At 49.2% G+C, this 24,124-nt stretch overlaps 10 protein-coding genes across 10 annotated transcripts; 5 read left to right on the top strand and 5 right to left on the bottom strand.

Annotated features, from left to right (window-relative positions):
• Positions 1 to 1,359: 1,359 nt before the first annotated feature.
• Positions 1,360 to 2,091, bottom strand: PHATRDRAFT_12863 (predicted protein; the record flags this gene model as incomplete). Its single annotated transcript, XM_002180336.1, has 2 exons — positions 1,360 to 1,565; positions 1,662 to 2,091. Coding segments are annotated over 2 exons (636 nt in total), but the record flags the coding sequence as incomplete, so codon positions are not given.
• Positions 2,092 to 2,781: 690 nt separating this feature from the next.
• On the top strand, positions 2,782 to 4,433 carry PHATRDRAFT_46046 (predicted protein; the record flags this gene model as incomplete). Its single annotated transcript, XM_002180529.1, has 3 exons — positions 2,782 to 2,855; positions 3,020 to 3,141; positions 3,275 to 4,433. 3 exons carry the CDS (start codon positions 2,782 to 2,784, stop codon positions 4,210 to 4,212), a joined length of 1,134 nt encoding a protein of 377 aa, XP_002180565.1. The 3' UTR covers positions 4,213 to 4,433.
• A 68-nt stretch (positions 4,434 to 4,501) lies between these two features.
• PHATRDRAFT_12921 (predicted protein) lies at positions 4,502 to 5,224 on the bottom strand (the record flags this gene model as incomplete). The annotated part of the gene is made up of 1 exon (XM_002180335.1): positions 4,502 to 5,224. A coding segment is annotated over one exon (723 nt), but the record flags the coding sequence as incomplete, so codon positions are not given.
• An 837-nt stretch (positions 5,225 to 6,061) lies between these two features.
• Positions 6,062 to 7,933, top strand: PHATRDRAFT_46044 (predicted protein; the record flags this gene model as incomplete). Its single annotated transcript, XM_002180528.1, has 1 exon — positions 6,062 to 7,933. The coding sequence occupies one exon, from the start codon at positions 6,062 to 6,064 to the stop codon at positions 7,556 to 7,558; it is 1,497 nt and encodes a 498-aa protein (XP_002180564.1). The 3' UTR covers positions 7,559 to 7,933.
• A 675-nt stretch (positions 7,934 to 8,608) lies between these two features.
• On the top strand, positions 8,609 to 10,178 carry PHATRDRAFT_46043 (predicted protein). Its single transcript, XM_002180527.1, has 3 exons — positions 8,609 to 8,809; positions 8,931 to 9,177; positions 9,255 to 10,178. Exons 1-3 carry the CDS (start codon positions 8,679 to 8,681, stop codon positions 9,879 to 9,881), a joined length of 1,005 nt encoding a protein of 334 aa, XP_002180563.1. The 5' UTR covers positions 8,609 to 8,678; the 3' UTR covers positions 9,882 to 10,178.
• A 556-nt stretch (positions 10,179 to 10,734) lies between these two features.
• PHATRDRAFT_27534 (predicted protein) lies at positions 10,735 to 11,570 on the top strand (the record flags this gene model as incomplete). Its single annotated transcript, XM_002180526.1, has 2 exons — positions 10,735 to 11,309; positions 11,398 to 11,570. Coding segments are annotated over exons 1-2 (630 nt in total), but the record flags the coding sequence as incomplete, so codon positions are not given.
• A 116-nt stretch (positions 11,571 to 11,686) lies between these two features.
• Positions 11,687 to 14,014, bottom strand: PHATRDRAFT_46041 (predicted protein). The gene has a single exon (XM_002180334.1). The coding sequence runs from the start codon at positions 13,768 to 13,770 to the stop codon at positions 11,854 to 11,856; it is 1,917 nt and encodes a 638-aa protein (XP_002180370.1). The 5' UTR covers positions 13,771 to 14,014; the 3' UTR covers positions 11,687 to 11,853.
• Positions 14,015 to 14,676: 662 nt separating this feature from the next.
• PHATRDRAFT_46040 (predicted protein) lies at positions 14,677 to 15,784 on the bottom strand (the record flags this gene model as incomplete). The annotated part of the gene is made up of 1 exon (XM_002180333.1): positions 14,677 to 15,784. Exon 1 carries the CDS (start codon positions 15,754 to 15,756, stop codon positions 14,677 to 14,679), a length of 1,080 nt encoding a protein of 359 aa, XP_002180369.1. The 5' UTR covers positions 15,757 to 15,784.
• Positions 15,785 to 16,417: 633 nt separating this feature from the next.
• PHATRDRAFT_35909 (predicted protein) lies at positions 16,418 to 16,886 on the top strand (the record flags this gene model as incomplete). The annotated part of the gene is made up of 2 exons (XM_002180525.1): positions 16,418 to 16,537; positions 16,629 to 16,886. The coding sequence occupies 2 exons, from the start codon at positions 16,418 to 16,420 to the stop codon at positions 16,884 to 16,886; spliced, it is 378 nt and encodes a 125-aa protein (XP_002180561.1).
• Positions 16,887 to 17,161: 275 nt separating this feature from the next.
• PHATRDRAFT_54510 (formin like protein) lies at positions 17,162 to 23,760 on the bottom strand (the record flags this gene model as incomplete). The annotated part of the gene is made up of 2 exons (XM_002180332.1): positions 17,162 to 17,634; positions 17,673 to 23,760. The coding sequence occupies 2 exons, from the start codon at positions 23,758 to 23,760 to the stop codon at positions 17,162 to 17,164; spliced, it is 6,561 nt and encodes a 2,186-aa protein (XP_002180368.1).
• Between the last annotated feature and the right edge of the window lie 364 nt (positions 23,761 to 24,124).

The following is a 24,124-nucleotide window of genomic DNA, read 5'->3' as shown; positions in this document are numbered from 1 at the left end:
TCCAGTTGGCTGGGGTGGGATTGAAATAGTAACATTAACTGTCAACGAGAAACTTAAACAAGGTTCGGACCCCGCCGGCCCAAAAGGGCAATGAACAAAACTACTGTTTATTTCAAGTCAATATGGATCGCGGACGTTATTTAGCAAGATTCCAAATGGTGATATCTGTCAACAAGTCCTTAGGTCTTGGTCGCCTCTAGCTCGACTTGGGGGGCTGATGGTATTTGATTGCGCCGAAAAGAGCAGGACACTCCACTCTGCTTTTGTGGATCACGAGGACATGATCAGGCCGTTTTTCCGGTTCCATATCTTACTTGCCGGTCGTCGTGCGCTCAAGCTTTTATAAATTCTTGGCGATCGATTATGCAGGGATTATAGCATGCATAAAGCTTTCACTTGAATGTTTGTGCAACTTATCGGCAGCAAAGACAGTTTGGAGATCGAATACCACCGTTCGCAAACGTCATGTTGGCCAAGAACTCCAGTTCTTTCTGATTGGACAACTCTTTTTTTAAAATAGGCTCATGGTACTCTTGGGTACTAATTGCATCCTGTGTCGTCGACAAGGTGCTTTTCACAACTGCTCCATCCAGTGTTTCTGCAGGCTCCCAAGGAAACTTTAAATCACAGTGGCTTTTGAACCCATTCCGCCAAGCCCTATCTTTATCAGGTACGACGCCGTTGCTCCTCGATGTACCACGGGTCCTAGAATAAACCAACCAAAGCCCCGTCACCAGCAGCAATGCGATACTCGACCCAACAACCGCGTTGAATGGTTTTCCAGACATCGCATTACGCGCCAGAAACGGTATTTTGGACGGTGGAACAATTTTTGCGCAATCAGAACCTAACTAGAGTCAGTCCTCCATGTATCTCTAAACACGTTATGATATGCTTTCCCAAGTGGAAACTTCGTCACCTCAAATTAAATCTCACAACATGGTCCATGTCGACTCCAATCTATCATCGAAGGATCGCCTACGTGTTGACGAATCAACCTTATAACAGTCGACATTGGATGCGATCTTCGTGGGTACCCGGAAAACCTTCACTGTAGAAAAGAATACTAGTAGCGGTGAAAGCGAGGTCGTTCACCAGAAAACAACCAGCTTTCCGGGTTTCTGTGCTTTTTATGTTGCGTTCACCATTTGGTTTACTTTAGCCCGAATTCATGAAGCATAATGGAATGCCGTACTCACGCAAGAGAACGAAAGCTCTACAAGCACTGCGATAGCTTTCGTCGAGGATGTGCAAGCACACAAAATATAATTGTAAATTGTAAATGAAGATGTGCTTTTACATGAAATAGAATCGAGTCATGACCCGCGCGGCGTTCCAGCCAAAGCCGAAAAAGTGTCCGACAATCATAACGGTGTATAACAACACAATGGCGGCAATGGGGAAAAGAAAAACCTCGGTGTTTGACAGAAACGGTAGGGTACGGTAACCCAAATGGGTAATGTACCAGTACCAACTCAAAGCGGCTGCGTATAACGTGTTTGCGAGAAGCAGCGCAAAGAGTCCTTCGGCTAGAACGAACGGTAATAAAAAGAACTGTATTCCGTCTAGCAGCGAGTGGTGCACCAAATTCAACAACAGTGAGAATGAGCAACAATCCAACAAACACTATGAAAGGAAAAGCAAGCTCCTTATTTACTTACAAAGCACCACAAAAACCGGGAAGAACGCGTTGCAGTGGATATCAAACGCATAAAGCAATTCCACTTGTTGTCGGACGTGACTGTTGGATTGATGAAGTGTCAAGTGTCGATTGGCAATTTCCCTACAAAGTGATGCCAGAATAAACCCCATACCCAGCCAATTCCATAGAGCGTTGTATAGCAAAAAGGAAATCGTGTCGGTCACCGAGATGCGGAAGGAAACGGCATAGGCGATACAGGCAATCAATAGAAAGACAGCCTGCAAGGCCACAAAGGCGGGGTCATCCCGGGCCCAATGGTTCTTGGTTTGCTTTCGATAGTAGGCAGTCTTGTAAACGAGTTGCGGACGCGTGGAGAGGAGAGATTTCATTTGATCCAAGGCGGACTGAATGTCCATTTGCTGCACATCGGTCAAACGGGAAAGATACTGCGCCGGATTCGTGGTAGCACCTCCCCCGCTGGAACCACCGTTATTGAATGCTGCAGCGTTGGAACTACGCGGTGGCGGTACTGAGGAAGACGCCGATGGCGAGATCAAAGCATCCGCGCCGGAAGGAACGGTTAAACGAGACTTGCGTGAATGAGTCGCTTCCGAAGACATTTCGTTGATGCTGGCGTTGCTGGAGGTCGTCAACGTCGTGGTTGCAACGGAAGTTTCCATATAATTGGGTCAGGATCGATCGGTATAGAAGGCGCGGCCAATCTCTTGTTGACGACGAATGCGGCTTGAATCGAGGGCACGAGAAAGTTCGTGCTTGACTCAATGAATAAGGGGTCTGCTTCCCGGAGACACTGTTGGGTCTTTGTGTCGCTGCACAATGCAAGAGTCGCCTTTCTGGTTTGTCTTTCACCCAAAGCCCCAGCCCTTGTCTTTTACAAGGCAAGACTCGAACAAGCCATTCCCGTATATGACGTCGTTTTTTCTCAATGAAAATGACAGGAAGAACAAGCGCCGACTACTTGTAGTTTTGGAGCAGCGTGACGTTGGAAATCAAATTTTGCTGGCTTGTGAAAAGTAGTATGTACGGCCAATATCGAATCGTACAAATTTGTTCACTTTGTAGTTGTTATATGGCCACGTGCGATTGCAGTCTTACGAACGCAGGATGTAGACGCAAATATGCCAATGCCCCGAGGAGGCAGCGCAAGGTCGTCTCTATATGTGACACTCCAACTGCCCACCGGTCTACTTATGTAAAGAAGTCTTACCGAAGCTCTCCGATACATTAGCTCACAATTTCAGTCAATAATCGGCATTCCGCTACGCAATCATCCGAGTCCCACCGTAATTTCTCGATAAAATCGCCACCATTCATCATTCTGTCAATAAGTCGTCTCATCCTACTTACTTTGACCAGCAGTGCCATTGCTATCCATGTATCTGCATGGAAGCCAAATGGAGCAAAAGGTGTCCGCAAGGCGGAACCGCAACGACGTCGTCTGGATAAGAAAGAACCCAAAGAACGGGAATGCTCGATCGGTACGTCGCTCGTTGCTTTCGTGTTGACACGTCCCGTCAGCGGCTGATCCCGGAATCCAGTAGCAACGGGTTTGTGTCTCTTCACTCACACCGTTCCGTCGATTCACCTGCATTCGTATCGAACCCTCGTTAGACGAGGAAGAAGACGAGATTGAATTCCAGTGCAAAGCCAAAACAGAAAACGCAGACACTGAAATTGAGGACAAGATTGACTTTTCCGTCAAACGCACCAATGCTCAAGCACTACGCGTCAAGGTGAAATACGAACAGGAAATCGAACAAGGCGATACAGAAACAGAGACGGAAACCGAGTACGAGGTCACGTTCGACCGCCTTATTGAGTACGAAAAGGCCAATGGCGCCAATACGGAAGCCTACGAATGGGGCAGTGACACCATTGTCCAAACTATCGCCTTGGATAGCTGGAGCGATTTCAGTAACGTTGTTGAGAGCGAGGACGGCGTTGTGTCCACTTTTTCCGTATCTTCGACCAACGGTCTTGCCATCTTTAGCTTTCACATTAGCCGGGCGGCCGATGGAGCTGAGATCTCCGCCAACAAAATGAAGATTGATTTCGAGCTCATCAACTTTCCTTGGAGTCAGGACAATACATATGTGGCCTTGATTAGCGACATTGAGTCCCAGCGTGAAGTTGAGATTGAGGTCGACGACGATCCGGACACGCCGGATTCCGAATCTTCCCGGACGGCGACCGATGTGTTCATTAGTTTTCAGGACGCCACTAGCACGGTTGGCTTTGTTCCTTTCGGTGAATACACCTGGGCCGAAACAGCAGAGGTGTTGAACGCAACCAGTAACGCCACTGACACCAACACAACCGTCACCCTCGACAGTCAGGAGATTCAAGTCGTAGCGACTTCGTCCTCTGATCCAACTTCCAACGAGATTGCGTTCTCATTCATTGGCGACGCGGCTCGATCAGCCGCCGACATTTTCTGGGACCCCGAAGCCGGTATTAGTTACTCCCAATCAGCGTCGATCCGAGCGGTGGCTTCGGCAACGTGTACCATTGTAGCGGTCCTTTCGAGCATGCTGCTGATGGCAATCTAGAAAGTGCCGAGAGCACGAGTGAGTTTGCACTAGCTCGTGCATGTTCCTGGGTTTTGCTCCGCCTCTCACCACGTTTCATCGAAAGTTTAATAGTAACGAGGCCTCTGGATCTTCTCAATATAGTTGCCGTTTTCTGTTGCCGGCGTATACGTACGTTGGCCATTTCCATACACCCGTATAAGCACATAATTTTTACTATAAAACGTTCAAGTAGATTACCTCTACCTAGGTATACGCCGTAGGTGGCACGTGACGATAGTGCCGGACGGGTTTCATTGCATTGCTCCTGTCAATCGCTGTCATTGGATGCATCCCGTTCTTGTTGCAATTGCTTGTTAACGGTATAGACGAGTGATCGTACCATCCCCCGGACTTGTTCTTCCGTCAATACGGCAGAATTTTGTATCGCGTTCTGTATGAGAATGGTGTATTCTGGCGAATGGCTGTGGATCCACAAGAATCCGTTGACCCCTACAGCAACTTCAAAGGACAATTTGGCTTTGGAAAGCTCGGCCAAGACAACATTGTCTGGCTGTAGTAATTCCCGTGCAAGACCGGTCGACACGCGACACGTTTTGCCGCCTTTAAGTTCTCCGTAGCATCCTTCGTTGGTCATCCAGTCCCTTCTAGGGACGCCTTGATCATGGGGTCCCAGTACGCAGGACAATTCCGGATCCAAGGCTCCCGAAGTGTGCAGTGCCGCGACCCGCGCGTACAGCAGCTGTCCCGGTTGCAGGTGTGGCTTGTTGCGTTTGCTGGCGCCTTCAAAGCTGAGACTACTGAGCAGTGCCGGATGTGCGGCCCCGAGGTTGACTCGGTAGATGTCACCTCCGGCACCGTCGCTGCCAACACGATCTTCCACAATCCCGACGACGCGGTCTTCGAGTGCCGGACGGTAGCGTTGGAGGTCCTGTAATACGTAGTAGACGCGGTGAAAATTGTGGAGTCGTCCCGCAGCCGTAGCGAAGACTTGCCGCGTCGACTCTTCGTAGCGCAACCCGGTTCCGAGTTTCGGGAGGGAGGCCGCGTTCGGAGTGAGCTCCGTGTCGCTACTTTCGCTCGAGTGCTTTGGTAGGACGTGTTCGGTGACATTGTCACCGGGAAGGACGACACGGAGACCATTGGTTGAATGTGGTGCGTTGTGCTTGGCCATGTCGACCAACAAGGGTAAAGTGTGATCGGCTGCGTGTGTGATCTATCCCTGCTGCAGATCCTAGGAAGAATCCGTACCGATTGCTCTAAACCCAGTTTCGATGTCGATCTTTTTAACGCACTTCTAGCACTGGCATTGGCACTTTCATCAATGCGTTTGATCGTTGCGTTGGTTCGGTTCCAGGGGGTTTGCTTGGGAAATGGATCTTCTTGTGTTACTTGGGGCTTCCCGTCGGAAGTTCGATCGATTGGTTTTGGCGTAGTCGTCCGCAACGATGATAGCGGTAACCGCGAATATCTTGACCTACTACCCTAGCTGTAAGCTTGGTAGAATAAACAGTCCTCTATCGAACATAAAAGAAAAACAAGCTTGCTTCATGACAATAATTGTAATTTGACAAACCAGGATACTTCTTATACACCGAATAGGGAAGTGACATTTGGCTTGTCCGTAGAGACATGGACAAAAATACCTGGAACCAAGAAACAAATGGACAGTACCGACCGTGACTTGTGATACCGTCATCATCTGCGCGACTCTCCAAAGCAAAACGTAGGTATTACACAAGACGATCTTTTCGGTCTCTTCTCGCTCCTCGTCCACTGTTACCCCACCCCGTTCACCGTCTCTCCCCGACTGCCTTGATACACACGACACTGATTGGAAATTTCACTCAACCTTTCGCTTCGAGCATTTATGACGGCGAGTACACTTAGCCCCAAAGGGCGCATCGGGCTGCCTCTGGCGTCGGCGTGGTGTATCGTCTTTCTGCCGGCCTTGTCCTACTTTCTCGCAACGCGTATTCTTCAACTCGGGGGCAGAAGCAGTGGGGTTCGTACATCCTCGACCTTTCGACCCGACGAGTCTATCACCGGCAAGATTCTGCGTCTCCACGCGTCCGACGCGACTCACGCCTGTCGCGTTCTCGCACGAGACGTTTTGTTTGTCTCCAAGGAGTCGACCTCGTGTGCACCCCACACCGACACGGTGGCATTGCAGTACGGACTGCAGACGGTACAAGATTCCGGGTTGCAACAGGTCGTTGCGACCATATGGCGTCACGATTCGGAACTCGGACGTGGCTACTTGTTGCTCAGTGACGCCGCCAATAACGGTAGAATTTGGCGCTGGGAAGTCGGAGGCGGTCCCATTGCGATTGGAAAAACGTTGCATTTGGATCACGCAGGTTGTCGGTCCGGCCAATATCGCCCGTGTTCCAACAGTACGGCGGCAGTGGCCGTGGGGGAACCCGTCGGTAGTGGAGGCATGGCCATAGATTTTCGCTCGAAAGAACACGCGGCGGAAGGATCATTGGTCGTTGCCGAATGGGGAGAAGGCCGTGTGGTTCGACTAGAACCACACACCGGTGCACGAACACCCTTGATTATTCAAGTTCCTGACGTTTGTGAGCTCGACGATAACAAACTCGACAACAATACCAACCACCACCAGACTACCATTCGTTCCCTTGCGAACCGACGTATCGAACATCCAACTTCTCTAGTGTTTACCCCCTTTGGAGACTTGTTGGTCACGGATTACGTCGCCGCGTGTCAAACATCGGTTCTCATCCAGCTAAATCATGCCGTACACGTCAAACCGCTGGAATCGTTGCCGCAGAGTCGCGAGGCCCACTCCTGGTCTGCCGTGGCAGCCTCGGATGGCCTGGCACCACCTCGGATCAAGTACGCAACCGCCGGTCGTTTGGGAAACGTGGCGATTGCTCCCGATTGGACCTTCGCTTACGTACCCGCACACCACAACGACAGGGTGACCTTGCTCAAGTTTCAATTAACCCCTCAAGACGATGATCACGATACGGATGATCTCACGGATAACCACGAAAAGCGAGAGGCGAAGGACCAACCACGCATCGCGGGGGTTCGGACAGAGCCTGAAATTGCTTTGGATTTGACCCAACACGTGGTATGGGCCAATCAGGAACCAGGCCACATTGCTGTCAGTCAATCAGGATATATCTTTTGGGCAATCGGAACTAATGTTCTGGTGGTAGACGTTGCCAACCAATCGGTTTTGGCGTCCTTCGCCATTCCAGACACCCCGACCTCCCTCACCCTTGGCGAAGACGGTTTTTTGTACATTGCTACCAAACAGACTTTGCTAAGAATCAAAACTCGTGCAAAACCTGTCAAAATACCAGTCAATCTGGTGGTGCGACCGAACATGGCCTAACGCGCACGACATTGCTTAAAATCTGCGTGGCCTTTGCTAGACACGCGATACAGCTCTCGATAAAATCATGCATGCTTTTTTCCCTACAAACAATTATGCGAGCTCTTATGGAGAACACAAACTTGATTTGGACCTCCACTAGACGTTCTATATGGTGGACGCAGCATCGCGTATGTCTCTTGATCCATCTATTGACGAATCGACGGCTCATGCTTTGTTACTTTTCTTGTACTTGCAATGTGTTTGCGTTGGAGGGAGAAAAGAATGGAGCACGTATCGATTTTCTGGTGCTATCTTAGGCTACTCTGCTCCGATTTGCAGAGCTTTCGCATTTTTGAGGAGAATAAACGCGTAGAGAGAAGGCTTGCTTTACCCGCTCTGGTCATTTTCATCCTCAGCATATGGGGATGCACAATGTTTTTGGCTTCACTGTCAATGACTGTCGTAAGTTAGAACCTACGAAGATTTTCTTGATGATTTAGCCGTTACTCAACTGCGAAGTGACGAAATGCCATAGATTTATTCATTTACAGCTGTGGTAGCTCGGGTGAGACGTCCTGCGCAATCAAGTAATTGTGCCACTCAATGGACTCATGGGCGAGAAGACGTGGATAAGAGAACGTAATATTTTCTAGATCGCGACTACCGTTATGTATCTGAAAAAAACAGTAGGTATTTTTTCATTAGCATGGAGTATTGTGGAGGGCAATGACCACGACCTTTTGTGCTATTGTTATGATCGCAACAATAACTGGCATAGGTATTTGTACGACTTTGCGCACTGTCACAGTCAGTTCTTTCGTTCTTACTAGGGTAATTAGCTGATCTACAGTGAAGCTGTATACCTATATGTCGGCTAACTCCGACATTTGGCTCGACATCCATGTGGACCTTTCGCCCAATAAAATTCACGAGACAACGGAAGTCTCTACTAGAGCAACGGTAATGAAAAAATTCCGCGAAACGACTCGTCGTGAATTGACATGTGAATAAAAATGGTGGGTACTGACTGACTGTTGTCACTCACAGTCACATCGTCCAAGTCCAAACAGAGGCGGACGACAGAACCGCAGCTCTCCTCCGGCCATAATCGGTAGAAACGATCGAAAGAAGCTGGAAGATGGGAGAGGATCAGACGAGCGTTTTGTTGACGCACCGGCTTCGAACAAGCGACAACGACGATCGGCAATCTCGTTTTAACGGAACTGCTGTGATTCTCATCGTGTTTATCATAATATCCTGCGCCATTTGGTGAGACTCATTACGTATAATTCGTATAAAACGATCGATCGATTCAGGGTCTCCGCAGTGAATAGGGAGGAGTGTGGGAATTAAACTTTTGCGTTGCTAATGTTGATTCGTGTTTTTTTAGGTTGCCGGCGTGTATCAGGAAATGCCGTCGGTCTGCTTTGCACAGAAACCAATTTCAAGGACAAGGCGCCACCCAGACAACCCGTAACGTCCCAAATAGTAATGTACAGCGTATGGGCGGAGTCATGGCGGAGCAGATTATCGAATCACTGCGGCGTCTCATGGAGCAAAGCAGAGAAAATGAAGGTGTCGAAGGAGCTGCGCTGGCCGATCGCAAAGAGTACATCGAGAATGTCTTAATGACCAAGGTATGTACGGCCAGCCTAGAATTTCGCTGTTGCGCATGAGCCAAACCACGTTTTCACTGTATGGTCGCTTACTGCAGAATGTCGAGCTCGGAACGAATATACGAAAGTTAGAAGAGTCCTTTCATAGGAGCACAAACGACGGAGCTGAACCATCATTAAATGTGGTCGGATCAGAGGGAAGCGCAGAACTTCAACCATGGCAGAGCGACAACGATAACGGACATGAATGCTGTGCCATCTGTTTGAGCGATTACCAGGATGGTGATGTGATCGGTTGGTCACACAATAAAAACTGCAAACACATATTTCACCGAGAATGCATAAGCGAATGGCTACTGACACATGAAGAGTGTCCCTGTTGCCGACACTATTACTTGTTTTTCATGGAGGATGGTGACCTGAACGGTCAATCTCAATCTCCTTTACCACCACCCCTACCTGCGCCTCTCTCTCGTGAGGAAGAGCAAAGTTGGACGCTGGAAAGAGGCCTACGGATATTCTATAATTTGACAGGGAGTCCATCACAAAACTACTCAGACACAGGAAATACAGATACACGAGGGAGCGATGTTGAGCTTGCACGTCCAGCAATAAGAAATGCGAATGAAGACTCTTTTTCAATCGGACCTGATGTTTCCTCAACCGACAATCAAAGTGGTGTGATCGTTGTCGACCGCCCGATCCCAGGTAGAAGATCACCTTAGGCACACCCGGAAATGTACAGTCAGAGACGCACTGGCAAACGCCGAAGCTGATGAAGAAGTCAAATTGGTCGTTGAAAGGTACTACGGGACGTAGTATTTGCAGCTGAGAGATGAACCAAGTAGGTAGTCGAATGCGAAGCTTCTCCAAAACTTTTTTTATTATACAACTGCGCAGCTCTCAAGAGCAATGCGGCATTTTTGGGAAACATCTGCAGCTATCTTACGTTGGGCACTTGTCTGATCCTGCTTTTAAATATCGAGTGACTGTAATATAGTGCTATAGAGCAATCTTTCTGCATGTCTACATCATGCAAGCAGTTGTGGCTTTGTTGTGTCGATGCTGTTTCTCCCTCGCTAACATGTATAGGAATGCCTCTACAACTTGGCAAGCTACCGACTGTTTGACCGTAGCTGCGTTCCAGTCTTAATGTAATCTATATTTGACAATTATCCGTAAAATCGTGTTTACAGTCTCACTGTCAGTTCGTCACCTCCGTTCTCCTTCGTCACGAAAATTTTGACCGATGGTTTCGACAATGAGATGGACCCGGAAATGATGGTTCTTCTGTTCTTCGATAGGGGTGTCGGAGTACGAACCAAAAAACTCTCATTCTTCCGATTCCGATTTCATTTGGTGTTTCCACATAGAATGTTGACATCGAATGCGGGCAGAGAAAACACGCGAGAATACAAGAAGGGAGCAGAACACTAACAAAACACCAAAGGAGGAAGGAAGAAATCAACAAACAATCTTACCAAGAGCATCATGAGGTGAGTGCTGCGGAGCAGATCTCAGAATACTCCATCGTAGATTCCACATTGATAAAAGGGAGGCACATTTGCAAACTGCAAACTGACTTAGTCACGTGCCCTACGAATAATTTATACTTTCTCGCAGTCCTTACGACCCTCGCGGCGAAGGTGCGTCATCAGAAGTAAACGGTGCTCATGAGCCGCAAGCGACAGCCTCCATGTGTTTGTACTGTTTCGATGTACTTCTTCAAGAGCTCAAGGCATGCAAGCTTCGCGGTTGGAACAGTCCGCCTACATCAACCCCAGCCTTTGTTGGAGCTCTATCGGATGACCGAGTAGAGTGTCCTATTTTTGTCACGTGGCAAAAGAGAAGAGCCCGACGGAACCGATACGCTGGTGGGGACGAGACCGATACGTACGAATTACGAGGCTGCATCGGTTCACTTACGCCCAAGCCCTTGGTCCAGTCCGTGGCAGAGTACGCACTCTTTAGCGCTTTGCGAGACAGGCGCTTCAACGCTGTAACCTTGGATGAAATTCCGGACTTGTGCGTTTCTGTATCGCTACTCGTTTGCTATGAAGAGTGCGAAACGTGTCTCGATTGGACGGTCGGGGTGCATGGTATCATTATTAGCTGGACTGACGAGCTTCGAAACAGGGAATATTCTGCAACTTGTAAGTTACGGAGTGCAATACGACTGAATATATAAATTGCTGTTCTATTGAACTGAACAAACCTTTGCCTTTCGTTGTAATTGTACAGATCTACCTGACGTTGCCGAAGAGCAAGGCTGGGATCAAGCAACCAGCGTGACTTCATTGATTCGAAAATCCGGTTTTCGGGGGGAGGTAACGAAGGATCTCCTTAGCCAAATCAAATGCACGCGATACCAGAGTTCCAAGCATAGCCTTTCGTTTGACGAGTACCTGCACGAGTCTGGGCACGACCCTGTGGCCCTATTGGAAACCGATTCAAGTAGCCATAGCAGCAACACACGCTCATCGTCAAACGGCTCGATGGATCACAAATGTCGAATAATGTAGAACATAAATCACGGAAGAAAAATTGCAATTAGTACTATCCATGCTTTTGCCGGTTTTCACTTCTCAAAAACCAAAAAAAGCGGCAACGTCTTTGCCAAAGCTTAAAAGCAATCAAGTGTACAAGGTTGCCGAGTGGCGATTGATAGCCGAAAGTTGGCTTGAAACGCATCACGTTTCATGATTGTTGAACTGGACTTTCCGGTAACGAGTGCGCAAATACTCGACACTGGTCGGCAAACTCTTCCTCGGCTACTTCCTTATCCTCACCTTCACCACACAGTAATTCGTAAGCAACTTCTACCATGCTAAATTCTCCCTTAGCCGAGCACGTAATGATGTCCGTTAGGAGAACACGCTTCTGTTTTGGCGAGATGGATCCCTGATCACACAATTTACGGAGTGCCGTGATGCAATTTTGCCGTAGCGCGTCCTTAGGCTCTGACCCTTCGCCGTTGCTGCCTTTGTTGGACGACCCTGACCCTTCCGTTTCGGTCGAATCTCCCCATTTTTTAATAATGGAAACGGTTTCGCTGCCTTCCTCATCCTCCTCCTCATCATCGTCGTCATCATCGTCTTCATCATCATCGTCCTCGTCGATGCGACTGAATCGAATGATTGCTCCACTCTCATTGTTGGCATCGTCACCATTACCGTCGTTACTCTCGTCGTTCCCGAGAATATCCCCTAAGTTTCCGTTGAAAATGTCTGATAAGCTTCCCATGACGATACGCTTGACGGGCTTCTTATCACCCTCCCCTTTCTTGTCGTGTGAGGACCCGAGCAAGGGGCCAAAATCATTCATCCCCAAAATTCCATCCATACCAATACTGGCGTCATCATCGTTGTCGTCCTCTTGGTTGCTGCGTGACGATCGCGCAGACTTGCGTGCTTTTGAATTCCCACTGCGCAAAGTCGCTCCGCCAGCGCCACCCCCTCGCAAGGCATTCTTGGCGGCTTCAGAATCGGCATGCCAGGATGCATGATGATAGGTCAACATCCATCTCCCATTGACCTTTCGAAAGATGTTGGTCGCGGTGAGTTTGTTGATAAGTTCTGTTTGTCGTTTCTGTCCGCGTACGAAACGGCGTGCGTACACGTGTTCATCACAGGTAACAATTGCGGTCGAAGCTCCCTTGACGGTCAAACGAATGTCGTGCGGTTCCATCCAGTTACGTTGAAAGCTGCCGTCGGAGGACCGGAACATTCGTTTCCAGCTGTGCAGGACGGCCTTGGATCCGACCAAGGGTTTGTGTGAGGGATGAATGCACGTGGAGGTGCCATCGTGTAACCAGAGAGCTTCCATGGCGCCCAAGTTTTTTTCCGAAAAGGCGCGGTAGAAGGCTGCATTTACCTGCAAGACGGCACCACAATCGTCAATGTGAGCCTGTGATATTTCTTGTTTGAGCGTAGCCGCTTTACCGTAGTCTTGCTGTTTGACGGCTTGATACAAGTCTTGCTCCATTTGCGATGCCTTTTCGTCTAATTCTTGTGCCAATAGACTTTCCGCTACAGGCGGAGCGATACTCTTGACCTTTTTCAGTTCAGTTTCCGTGTCAAAAGGGGCATCGGGGCCCTTTAGAATCCTATCGATTTCGGCTTGTGCTTGTGCGACCCGAATCTTTTGGTCGACGGTAGCCGTGATGTTTCGCTGGAGAGATTCCAGCGTCTGTGAAGACGGTGAAGCGTCCTCTTCGTCGCCAAGTATTTCACTCTCTTCTGGCAGATGCCGAGTGTTGTGACGATTCTGTGGTACCGGAGAAAGCGGAGATTCCCCCTCATTTTCCGCAAAGTCGTCGTTGTCACTGCCGTCGTCATCGTTGGAGGAACGCAGCATCCGTAGAGCTGTTTGCGATCCGACTGCTCCCATTGTCGGTGCCGCGCAGTTGGCGCTCGCCGCGCGTAATGGCGTTAACGGCAAACGCGTCAACGACGGCAAGCCACTCAACTGATGATGACACTGATTGGCGTTATACCTATAGGCAACCATCGCCGAGTTCCAAGCAACGACAACGGTACCGAATATATTCACAGTGCTAAGAAGGAGGACCAGGACAACGGAACAGTGTGGAAGAATGGCAGTCGATTGCTTCATGTTGATCACTAGTTCGAGCAAACGAGGGATGAATCAATCGGGTACGGATCAACGAGACGGAATCGTGAATTCACGGAGCAAAGCACACTTGGATTTGTTGCTAGTGACGATTCGCTAAAGAGAATATTCACGTCGAAATATCTCACGTGAGATGGAAGTGTTGTAAAGTGGGTAAGGTGTTCACAGTCAACAGTGAATGTACTTCCTTTGACAGTAAATTACGAGTGTATTCGCCAGAAAGTGTTTTGTTCTTTGGGGGATACTGGAACGGCACAAATTCGGATGGCTGATGGGTGCACACAGCAAGAGCAAGCAAAACCGAGAGCGTCGTCGGGTGGGTGGGTGGTGCCTACCCTGGAAATGTACGAAAGTGACGTTGGTCGGCACGATCGCAAAATGAACTGGACAAGTACCTTAGATTCCATGTACGTCGATTTCCTGTCTCTGGACACGGAATCTTACGTCTATCGAATGTTCGAGTGGTATTTGCCAGTACGGTTGGGTCGACGTGGAACTAACAGTCAACTGACAGTGAGTCCGTATGTGTCGTCGTCTTTGTGGACAAACGAAATGTGTCACATGGGACGAAGCCAGAAATAGTTCCAAAATCCGACGAACGCATTGCTTCCCGAATGGCAACCTCCTTACAGTTACTACTGGAAATAGTTCTACCTCCCTGTTGAAAGACTTCACTTGTCGATCTATCTACTCTCTCCATTATCAAGAGGTTATTGAAGCGATGCGAATTATTGATGTTGTTGCGATGACGGACCCATTGGAAATGCAAGGTCGCCCTGTGTCTGCAACAATCCAACAACCAACATACAAACGTTCCTATTGGTATTAATCTACCGGTATTGCGCATACTATCACCTTCGCCTATTCGCAATCTTCTTTCTCGCGAACTCACTTTTTCGGCACTTGTTCTTTCGGTGTGTAAGGCAGCGTTTTCCACTCATTCCAGCTGCCGTCGTACACCTTGGTGCTTTGCTCCGGAGAACGTCCACAAACGTGTAGCGCCAAATAGAGACTACACGCCGAAACGCCGCTACCACACGAACACACAAGAGGAGTATTCGCTGTGGGATCCACACCTTGCGCAAGAAATATCTTCCGCATTTCTTCACCCGGTTTGAATTGACTCCCGCTGGTCGGATCTACCAACAAACTACTGTACGGAATGTGGACCGCACCGGGCATGTGACCCGCTGCAAAACTGGAACCCCGCGCGTCCAAGATCTTCGTACTGCACTTGTTGTCCCCTATTACATAAAGCATGTAGTTCGCGTCCACGATGCTGACCACGGCCTGTTCGCTCGGTGACTGGCTGTTGCTGTCGTACCTGGTCGGTTGTTCCCAGTCGAGATCAGCCGCCCTAACTACGCTGCTGGACTGTTCCAATACTCCTTCATCTAGTGGACCACCCGCGCGCATCCAGTCTTCTAAACTGCCTTGCATTATACTTACCCTGGCGTGACTTAACACAGCGTGCAAGGTAAACCAAGTGCGAGGCAAAAAGACACTGCCGGAACGTCCGTACACAATCACTTGATCTGTACGACGAATTTTGTAAAAGTCCATCCACGCACTCAACAAGGCTCGCGGTGGCTGCATCAGGTACAGATCGGAGGGATTGAGAGTTGGAAAAAGGTCGGTCTGGCAACTAATGTCGTCCATGTCCATGTAAACACTGTCGGGTAGACGGGGTCCGTTCAGGAATTCGAACAAGCCATTTCGATTTCCCTTGTGATACCAAGAACCGTCGACAAAGCGGATGCTACGTTCCCCGCTACGTGTGGAATTATGGTACAATTCTAGACATTCCGCTACCGACAGTAGACTGGCGTGTGACAGACACTGCGTAGGATAGGATCCGTGGCCTCGTGGGCATGGTCGGCGCACCGAAAGTGGCGAAGTCCAGGCACCCGCGCGCTGTCGTCGGAGTGAAACAAACAAGAAAACTGCCTTGGACACACAGCTTTTCATCGGAAGCCCCGAGATCGCATAGATTGAATATAGACACACGGTTTGTTTTTCGAAGGGAGTAATATGTTGGGCTACCTACCTACCCATTTGCACTCTCAAACAGATAAGCGAGAAGTTTGACAGAGAATCTGGATTTTTTCATTTGTCTGTGGTTTACCGTAACTTAGAAAGTCGCAATCAAGGCTGGCGACGTGGCAACTAAGGTTTATGGGATAGAAAAAGTCACCTAGATGTCCAAGTGCCAAAATCCATTTCAAAACAACAAAACCAACAGGAAAGGCTTTACGCGATTCACCCAAGAGTAAGTACCGGTAATTCGTCTAGAATGAAGGTGCTAGCGAGGGCCTCTATGATATACGCTTGTGCTCTAGCGCAACAATGGTAGGCTCTTTCTACAGTGAGCAATTATAGAGGTTAAAAGCTTGAGAGAAATGAAACTTTGCCGTTCGCCAGACGCAGCCGTTGACATGAGTCCTGAAGCTGCTCTAACTGTAGTAGTGATCGAAGTTTCGATGGTGTTCGATTTCGTAGCCTTTAAGAGAACTTTCTCGTCATGTTTCGAATTCGCTAGTTGACTGTAAACGAAGAGAACGGAATACGTAGCCTTTCGGCCAACGTCCTTATATTTTAGCTTTCATATTGTTCGAAGATTTTGGCAATCATGCCTTGTGTTACCTTTAACTGTAAGAGTACTGCTTTTGTGGCAATCTTGCTGTTTTACTGCCAAAAGCTAGCTGCATTTGTGCCAAACTTTGGTGGCGTGTCTCGTACAGAAAGAACAGTAAGCACCACAGTGAAGGACCTGTCTTCCCCAAGGGAACATCAAAGCTCACACCGTCCCGCTACATTTCCATGTTCTTGTGACTATATAGTTCTTTCGTCACTACGAAAATAAGGACTCCTCTTACCTTTTTCAACTTTACATGTCGGACCCTGTTCCCGTCCCGACTCCCGATCCTACCGTTCCGGATCCTCCTGGCCCAGCGCCGGGTCCGGTACAGCCTATTCCGGATACACCAGGATTGCCTCCGGAGCCTGCATGGCCGACACCAGTGCCGATGCCTGACGTGCCGCCGGTGGGGCCACCAGTCTCCGTACCGACTCGGGGACCTCCTGTTATGTTGTCCTGAGCCGCATCAATTGTGTTTAAAATGGAGTGGCGTAGCGTTTATCAGCTTATAGCGTGCGCACCACACAATTAGCAAGAGTAAGGGTGAGCGGCGAGAGAAGTAAATTGCTTGCTGCATTATTAATACGCTTTATGCCACGCAGTATACTCCTATAAATCATTTGCTTCGTCTGCGTGTCTTTCGTGAATAGGCGTGAAGAAAAAAATTAGCTGGAAGCTAGCTCAATCTCGATGCCTACAGCTGCATTGTACAAAGCTATTTAACAAGTGCATTACCTAGTCAAGTTCTAAAGCCTCATCCATAGAAAAAATTTCATGAGTTTCCGCTTGCTGAGAGATGTGCTGCTCCAAGCTGCTACGATTGCGAATGTCCGATTGATTAGACGTGGGAGCTTGAACACAAACCATGTCGGCTGTTGTAGGCTCGCCGCTGTTGGGGGTCATTTGGGAGTCATCCTCTGCGCCCGAATCTATCGAAATAGTAGATGACTGTACGGAAGCGGTCGTAAAGCGTTGCCGACGCAGACGGGCTTTGGTTCTCAAGGCAGCCCTCATGCTGGGTGTAGCTGCAATCGGTTGGTTCTGCTCGCTGGAATCGTGAGACTTGGCTGCAGTGCTTACCAAGCCGTTATGTTTGTCGTTGTCGTCCTCATTGGCTTTTGCGTGAGGATTGGTGTCGAAAGACATACAAGTGCTCGTCTCGTCTCTACCGCCAAAAAACTTTGCATATTTTCGACTTTTGAAGGGACCTGGGTATTGGTAAGATGCGCTGCACCCGATGATTGACTTTGGATGGAAAGATTCGACGTAGCAGCATCTGTACAATCACCCCTGTTATCAATGCTGACGTCGAATTCTGAGGCACTTTCCTTCTCAGAGTGAAGATGATCGTTTCGACGAGCCAGAGGAGTCTCAACTAAAACCCTTTCACTTGGTGTTGAAGATTCGTATTCCGAATCAAGCGCTTTCCGCAACGACGGTGAAGCACTCGAGCCGTTATAAGCCTTTGGCTCCGACAATGGCGTAGGCGAGGGCTTTAGTGGCTTTCCATCATTCGCCAGGCCATTACTTTTTGCTTGTCGTTTCCGCTCCTCCCGCTGCTTCCTCTTCTCCTCTGTAAAAACTTGATTCTTCGCTTTTTCGAAATCGCGGCTGAAGGAAACGATGATGCTGAAAAGCTGGTGTGGCTGCATCTCCTTGTCGTCTTCGCCAAAATACTCTAAGAGGCTAGCAAACTTGCTCTTGGTCTCTTCAACCTTGTCTCGCAGCGAGGAAACGTACTTGATCGCCGACAAAGTAAATAGGCCAATCGGAGTAGCTCTCAGCGCTTCAACCTCTTCCTCCAAAGACAAAGAGATATCAGCATCACTCAGATCTTCTTCGTTCTCTTCGCCGCGGCTTTTCTTCCGCGGCAGACGATAAATTTTGGCTTGCCTCGCCTGGTGGAGGGCAATGCGACGGACATTTTCGAGTTGGTTTTCCACCTCTTCAAGATCAGAGACGCATTGATCCCAAAATACTTTATCTGCTTGCAGAACTGATGGAAGATCGTCCTTAAAACGAAGAAGGAGCTCGTTGTTTCGTCGAACGATAAGTACTATGTACTGTAAAAACGTTGTCTTTTTGTCAAATGCCTTGGCTTGATTGAGCTTCAGCAACGAATCCAAAGTAAAAGCCCCTGCTTTCCGCTTCCTATTGCCTGCTGTGTTTAATCTGTTTCCAAACGTAAGAACAATGCCGAGTAGTTGACGGAGCCGGATAGAGTTGCTAAGTTCATCGCACGCTGCTTCGACCACTACTGTATCCTTTTGGATATCCTGGATGCACGTCTCGAATTGTAGACGGAAAAGAAGCGCTCTGACTTTCTGTTTCGCATGCTTAACCGTCATCATAGAAACCATGAACTTTTCGCATTCACAAAGTCCTTCGAATTTTTCTGCCGCGTCCTGACCACCCCCGAGCATATACGCTTCAAGAGCTTTGCGTTCGTCCTTGGTTGGAAGAAACTCAATCATTTTTTCTATCTGTTCTGCGGACAAAGCGTGTTCGTTGATACGGTCCACAGCATCAGCCATGTCATCATGGGACATTTTAAGTCTTGCAAGGATAATACCACCATTGTTCGCCCGCTTTGCGTCAATTACTCTGACCGATGCACTACTCTTTTCAGTAACAACGGCGGCTTTAACTGGCGTGACCGTCTCCGATTTCTCTACTTGAAAGAGCTCTTGGAATTCTTCTTCGTCGATATCAATATTTTCGAGCTCATCGTCCTGGTCAATTTGAGCCCAAAGCGAATTTGACGTGACCTTGCGCAACGTTTTCCAATGAAGCCGGGCTCGGCGATGTGAGTCTTTCTCTTGCGGCTCCTGTTCAACAATCGCTTTCCCATTCGCCACCGGGAGGTTGTGATCCAAGTCCATTACGTGCGAATCCAAACCATCGCGTTCCATCGCATGTTTTACAGCTTCCATTGGAAGCCCAATGTTGAGCATTTTGAAGTACTTTTGATATGCTGGGTCGTCTTTGAGCAGAATGCCTGCGGGCTTATTGTGATCACCATCCAATACAGTAGGGTCTAAACCATCTCGTATCATAGCATGTTTTACGACTTCGAGAGGCATACTGACCTTCAACATTTTAAAGTACCGTTCGTACGTAGGATCGTCCTTTAGCGCCGGGAGATTTGAATTTGGAGCGGGTTGAGCACCTTTTGGTGGCGACTTGAAATCTGAACCCTCGCCTTCGAAATCGATGAGGTCCGGCTTGGCTTGTTTATCTTCGCTACAGGAGGTAATTGACTCGCGGCCGGCTAGGAATGCATTTAGCATCATCATAGTTGCCTTCGGAGTGTGTGCTTTTGTCGACCGCGGTTGACTCTCTTCTGACACTACTGTATCAGTAGTCATAACCGAAAGACTTCCTCGACCGGAAGCGACAGAGTTATGATCTGAAGGTTCTTGGCGTTGCTGTAGTTGCTGCAACATCAACAAATGCGATACGGCAGCACTGGGAGGGACAAGAGGTTTCGGTTCGCTGGTATGGCTTTTGTCATCGTGCTCTGGTTCAATAATGAGATCAGAATTACGACGACGGCTCGGCGATAGCTTCTCTTGTAGCATACCGGTAGTTGAAGCTGACTTTAACTCCGGGACTTCGTCTTGCCTGGAGCCCTCGGACTGTTCCGATGAGTCAACTCCAATCGTATAGTGTTCTATTTTACACTCATCCGAAGTAGTACTCAACTGATGTGAATGTAGCTGATGGCCCGACTGCTGCTCTTCAGACTCGTCAACTCTTTTTTGCTTGTTGCACGCAACACGATTTATTATTTGAGGTCGAGCATACGGGTCAGAGAACTCTTCTCCATTTTTGCTGCCTTGTAAATTATCTTCCTCTTCGCGTTGCTTTTGCAAATCCAGCTCACATCGTTCACCGTATGTGTGTTTTACAATTTCTTCAGTCGACTTATCACTAGCGCTAGGCGACGTTTCAGTCTCGTTTTCCTCTTTCTTTTGCCCACTTTGTCTCGACTCTGAATCATCTGACGAGCATGTGCGATCATCAAAAACCGTCTTACGCAATCTCACGGCAAAAGTGACCGGCGCGCCTGTATCAGATTGTGTATCTCTGAGCGAATCTTCTTTTTCGCTTTTCTGTAGACTATTCAAAACCTGACTTAAATGTGAATGACGAACGGCTGCACCGCCTTCCGACTTGGTCATTTTCGTTTCGTGCGCATCTAGTACAGGCGACGACCGCAAACCCTGCTGAATACTTGAAAAGGCCGCTTTCGTCGTAATTCTTTCCATTGGCAATTGCGCCTCCTCTGACATCACACTTTGGTGCTGTTCCAATCTCTCCGGTGACAAAATGCTGTCGCCTAACTTTGATTGCAGGCCTGAAATCTCCTCGCGCGGAATGAGTACTGGTCGTCTTGAACCTTCCACGCAAGCTGGCGGCGTGAATTGAGCTGATGACACTCGATTTTCCCAGTGTGACTTGAGAGAACCTACTGTCTTTTCCAGACTTGCTCCTGTGTCTTCGTCTTTCTTTTCTTCATTCGCAACCGTCTCGTTCGGTTCTGGCATCAGTGTGTCGGGGTTGAGCTTTTTTTTGTCCTTGTTCGATGCCGTCGCAGCAGGAATCTTCAACAACGAGAGGTTCGACGGCCTCCCAATATAATCCGAATTTACTCCATTATCGGACTCTGAGCCAATATCCAACCGCGCTCCGATTTCCGAAGCCTCAACCAACGAAGCTTTTGGTGTAGATTCCTCGGATTCTAAATCGTCGACGAATTCAACTTCGTTTTGTGGTTGCATATGTCTTGGCGAGGTTGGAACTGGCTTGCTTTGAGACGGCGTCGCAGGCAGCATCCGTGTTGGTGAAGCATGGACTGTCTTATGCGCATGGGGATGCCGTTGTATATAACCACTTTTTGAAGTCGATGTTACCTTCTTGACGCGAGCCTTGGAGTTAGAGGCAGCGACCGTAAAGGCGCCGAATGATCTGAACGGTGTTGCTGACGTGATATTCCCGAGCGGTTGAGGTGTAGCATTGCTCTCCGAATGGCCTTTCATGGATAGTGGTGTCTCTTCATCCATCAATGGTGGCCGCTTGGTAACAGCAAATTCTCCGTGTCCCTTGAATCGATTGACGTGTCCGGAATGACCATCGAATGGCCGACTCGATGAAGTATCAAAATTCATTGGCGATTGTGCCGTAGTCGAAGGAAAGTCCTTTACGTCGATTGGAATATTCTGCTTCGGCTGAGTTACCCGAAAGCCATCCACGAAGCCATCTGCCTCTTCCAAACTAACGTTGGGTGTAGACGACCGGGATGAAGAAGGGGAATCACCCATCCACAAGGAAGAGGAAAACTCGTCAGCAAAGCCAATGACGTTGTTTGTGTCAATCTCGCTCATGGCCTGTGACACTTCTTGATTCAAAGTGGATGCGTCGAGACCAAAGGCGTCAAAAGTGAATCCTGCCGATTCTATATGAGAATTGAACACATTTGCATCCGAACTGGTCGTCGAGGAACCCATCGATTTGGTAGTGGTGTTACTCGAAACGGAGCGGTTGGTAGACATTGAACCTGCCGAATGAATCGTAGATTTCAGAGCAGCCGACGAGGATGTTTTGTTGGAGTAGTGCGCCACATGATCCTGAAGCTTCCGTGACGACGGTGGTATTGCCGTTATCGGTGCATGCGTTGTCGCGCTGTGACTACTGTTCAACGGTGCATGATCGAAATTGCTATGTCGTTTGACAGAAACAGGCATTGTCAGTACGGCGTCCTCCGGCTCAGACTGTCGGGCACCACGGTCTGGTCTGTGTTGTGTAGACCATGAACCCGCCGATTGATTCGTCGATTTCAGAGCAGCCGATGAGGACGCTCTGTTGGAAAGGGGTGCGGTATGATCCTGCAGCTTCCGTGACGACGGTGGTGTTGCTGTTATGGCTGCGTACATCATCGCACTGAGACCGCTGTTTACCGGGGCATTATCGAAATTGCTATGTCGGTTGCCAGAAACTGACACTGTCAGTAGGGCGTCTTCCGGCTCGGACTGTCGGGCACCAAGGTCTGGTCTGTGTTGTGTAGACCATGAACCCGCCGATTGATTCGTCGACTTCAGAGCAGCCGATGAGAACGCTCTGTTGGAGAGGGGTGCGGTATGATCCTGCAGCTTCCGTGACGACGGTGGTGTTGCCGTTGTTGGTGCATACGTCGTCGCGTTGTGACCGCTGTTTACCGGTACATTATCGAAATTGTCGTGTCGTTTGGCAGAAAGAGGCGTTGTGAGTAGGGTGTTCTCCGGCTCGGACTGTCGGTCTCCATGGTCCGTTCTCTCACCGCCTTTGCGGCGCTGCGCGCGCAGCCTTCGTCTAGCAGCAGCGGTTCCGCTCGAGTTCACGGAAGGATTGGGTGAGACGGCGGCTGGGTCGTTGACCAACCGTTGATTGGGTGTTGTCGATGCTTCATGCCCCAGGGAGGCAGGAACGGATCGTCGCGGAGTGGTTCTTGTTTCATTTGGTGGTGGTGTGGTGACCCTTCGTTGTGTCCGTTGTTTCGGTCGCGGGGGTGGTGGGGGAGGTGTTTGTGGCCGTGTTTGATACTGCTCTTGATGCGACATGGCGTAGTGACTCTGCATTGATGAGTTAGCGGGCATGGTAGCCATCGATTGCTCTTCCGAAGGCCATTCCGCGACCACAAAGGAGGAAGACTGTGCACTTGTCGATCGTTTTGGATGGGTATCGACGGACATTTGACCGAAATCTGCGGTAAAGAAAGCATCTTCTTTGCTCGGCAGTGATGGGGGTGCTCGTCGCGGTTCTTCTCGGGATTCGGCAGGTGTGGCTCCTATAGAGTCCGGAAAGGGATCCGTATCAAAAAAGTAGTTCTTGACGGGAGGCTGAGACGATGTCCTCGGCGACGTGTATTGATTCTGTCGTCCTTGATCGTTCAACTTTTTACTACTTCGAGTCGTAGTAGTAGTCCTGCTAGCAGTGGCAGTCGTGAACGGTGCAGGCGTCGCTGTCGATCCAAAGGCCGACGAGAAATCGGCAAATTCCCCAAAGCTGGAATTGGGGAGACTCGCCGACGTTGTCAGCTTGAGCGCAATTTCTTTGGCGTGCTGTCTCGATCGATCCATCGAAGAAGTACTGCGTTTTGTGGTAGATCCGTACTTGAATAAAGCGAGATTCCGTCGACGGGAGGACATGTTCGACGCTTCGTCGTCGTACGGGGACCGCACAAAGGTCTGTACCGGTTGCGGCGGGCGTGTTTGCGGATGTGACGGTGCTTGCGGAGCCTGTCGGTTCCCCGCCGCTCTCCGACGCGCTGCGGGAGATCTCCGATCGCCAAACATGGTCGAAATGTACGCAGAGCGCCAGTAACAAACCTGCTAGCCCCGGGGGAAAGATTCTCTGCCGGAGCAGCACTACCCGAAAGCGGACCCTTTTAAACGTAGTGCGGTCTAGCGAGAGAGCAAGGAACGAAGCTTTAGCTTACAATCGAAGCGAGTCCTTCCTTTCGGAATCGTGAGAGTGTGTGTCACAGGCAGTTGTCTAATTGAAATGTAATAGATCAATCAATTTAACCACATCAAGCTGGAGTTGTACAGAGTGCGGAGAATTGACCTGTGAACGAAAGAGACGGTAGAGGCAATCACTATCGGTCCACAGGAAACCTACCGGCCGACCTACTTGTATCGACTCGCCTTTCGTCGTCTC

The sequence above is a fragment of the Phaeodactylum tricornutum genome, chromosome 9 (genome assembly GCF_000150955.2).
Source record: "Phaeodactylum tricornutum CCAP 1055/1 chromosome 9, whole genome shotgun sequence".
Lineage (NCBI taxonomy): Eukaryota > Bacillariophyta > Bacillariophyceae > Surirellales > Neidiaceae > Phaeodactylum > Phaeodactylum tricornutum.
The sequence above is the reverse complement of the archived record's forward strand: the minus strand, read 5'-3'. Positions and strand labels throughout refer to the sequence as shown.

Bases quoted from the DNA above. Each gene is read 5' to 3' on its own strand.
- PHATRDRAFT_46043 (XM_002180527.1), top strand. From the start codon at position 8,679: ATGGGAGAGGATCAGACGAGCGTTTTGTTGACGCACCGGCTTCGAACA. The intron at 8,810-8,930 runs GTGAGACTCATT...GTGTTTTTTTAG, and splicing joins ATAATATCCTGCGCCATTTG to GTTGCCGGCGTGTATCAGGA. The intron at 9,178-9,254 runs GTATGTACGGCC...CGCTTACTGCAG, and splicing joins AGAATGTCTTAATGACCAAG to AATGTCGAGCTCGGAACGAA.
- PHATRDRAFT_46041 (XM_002180334.1), bottom strand. From the start codon at position 13,770: ATGAAGCAATCGACTGCCATTCTTCCACACTGTTCCGTTGTCCTGGTC.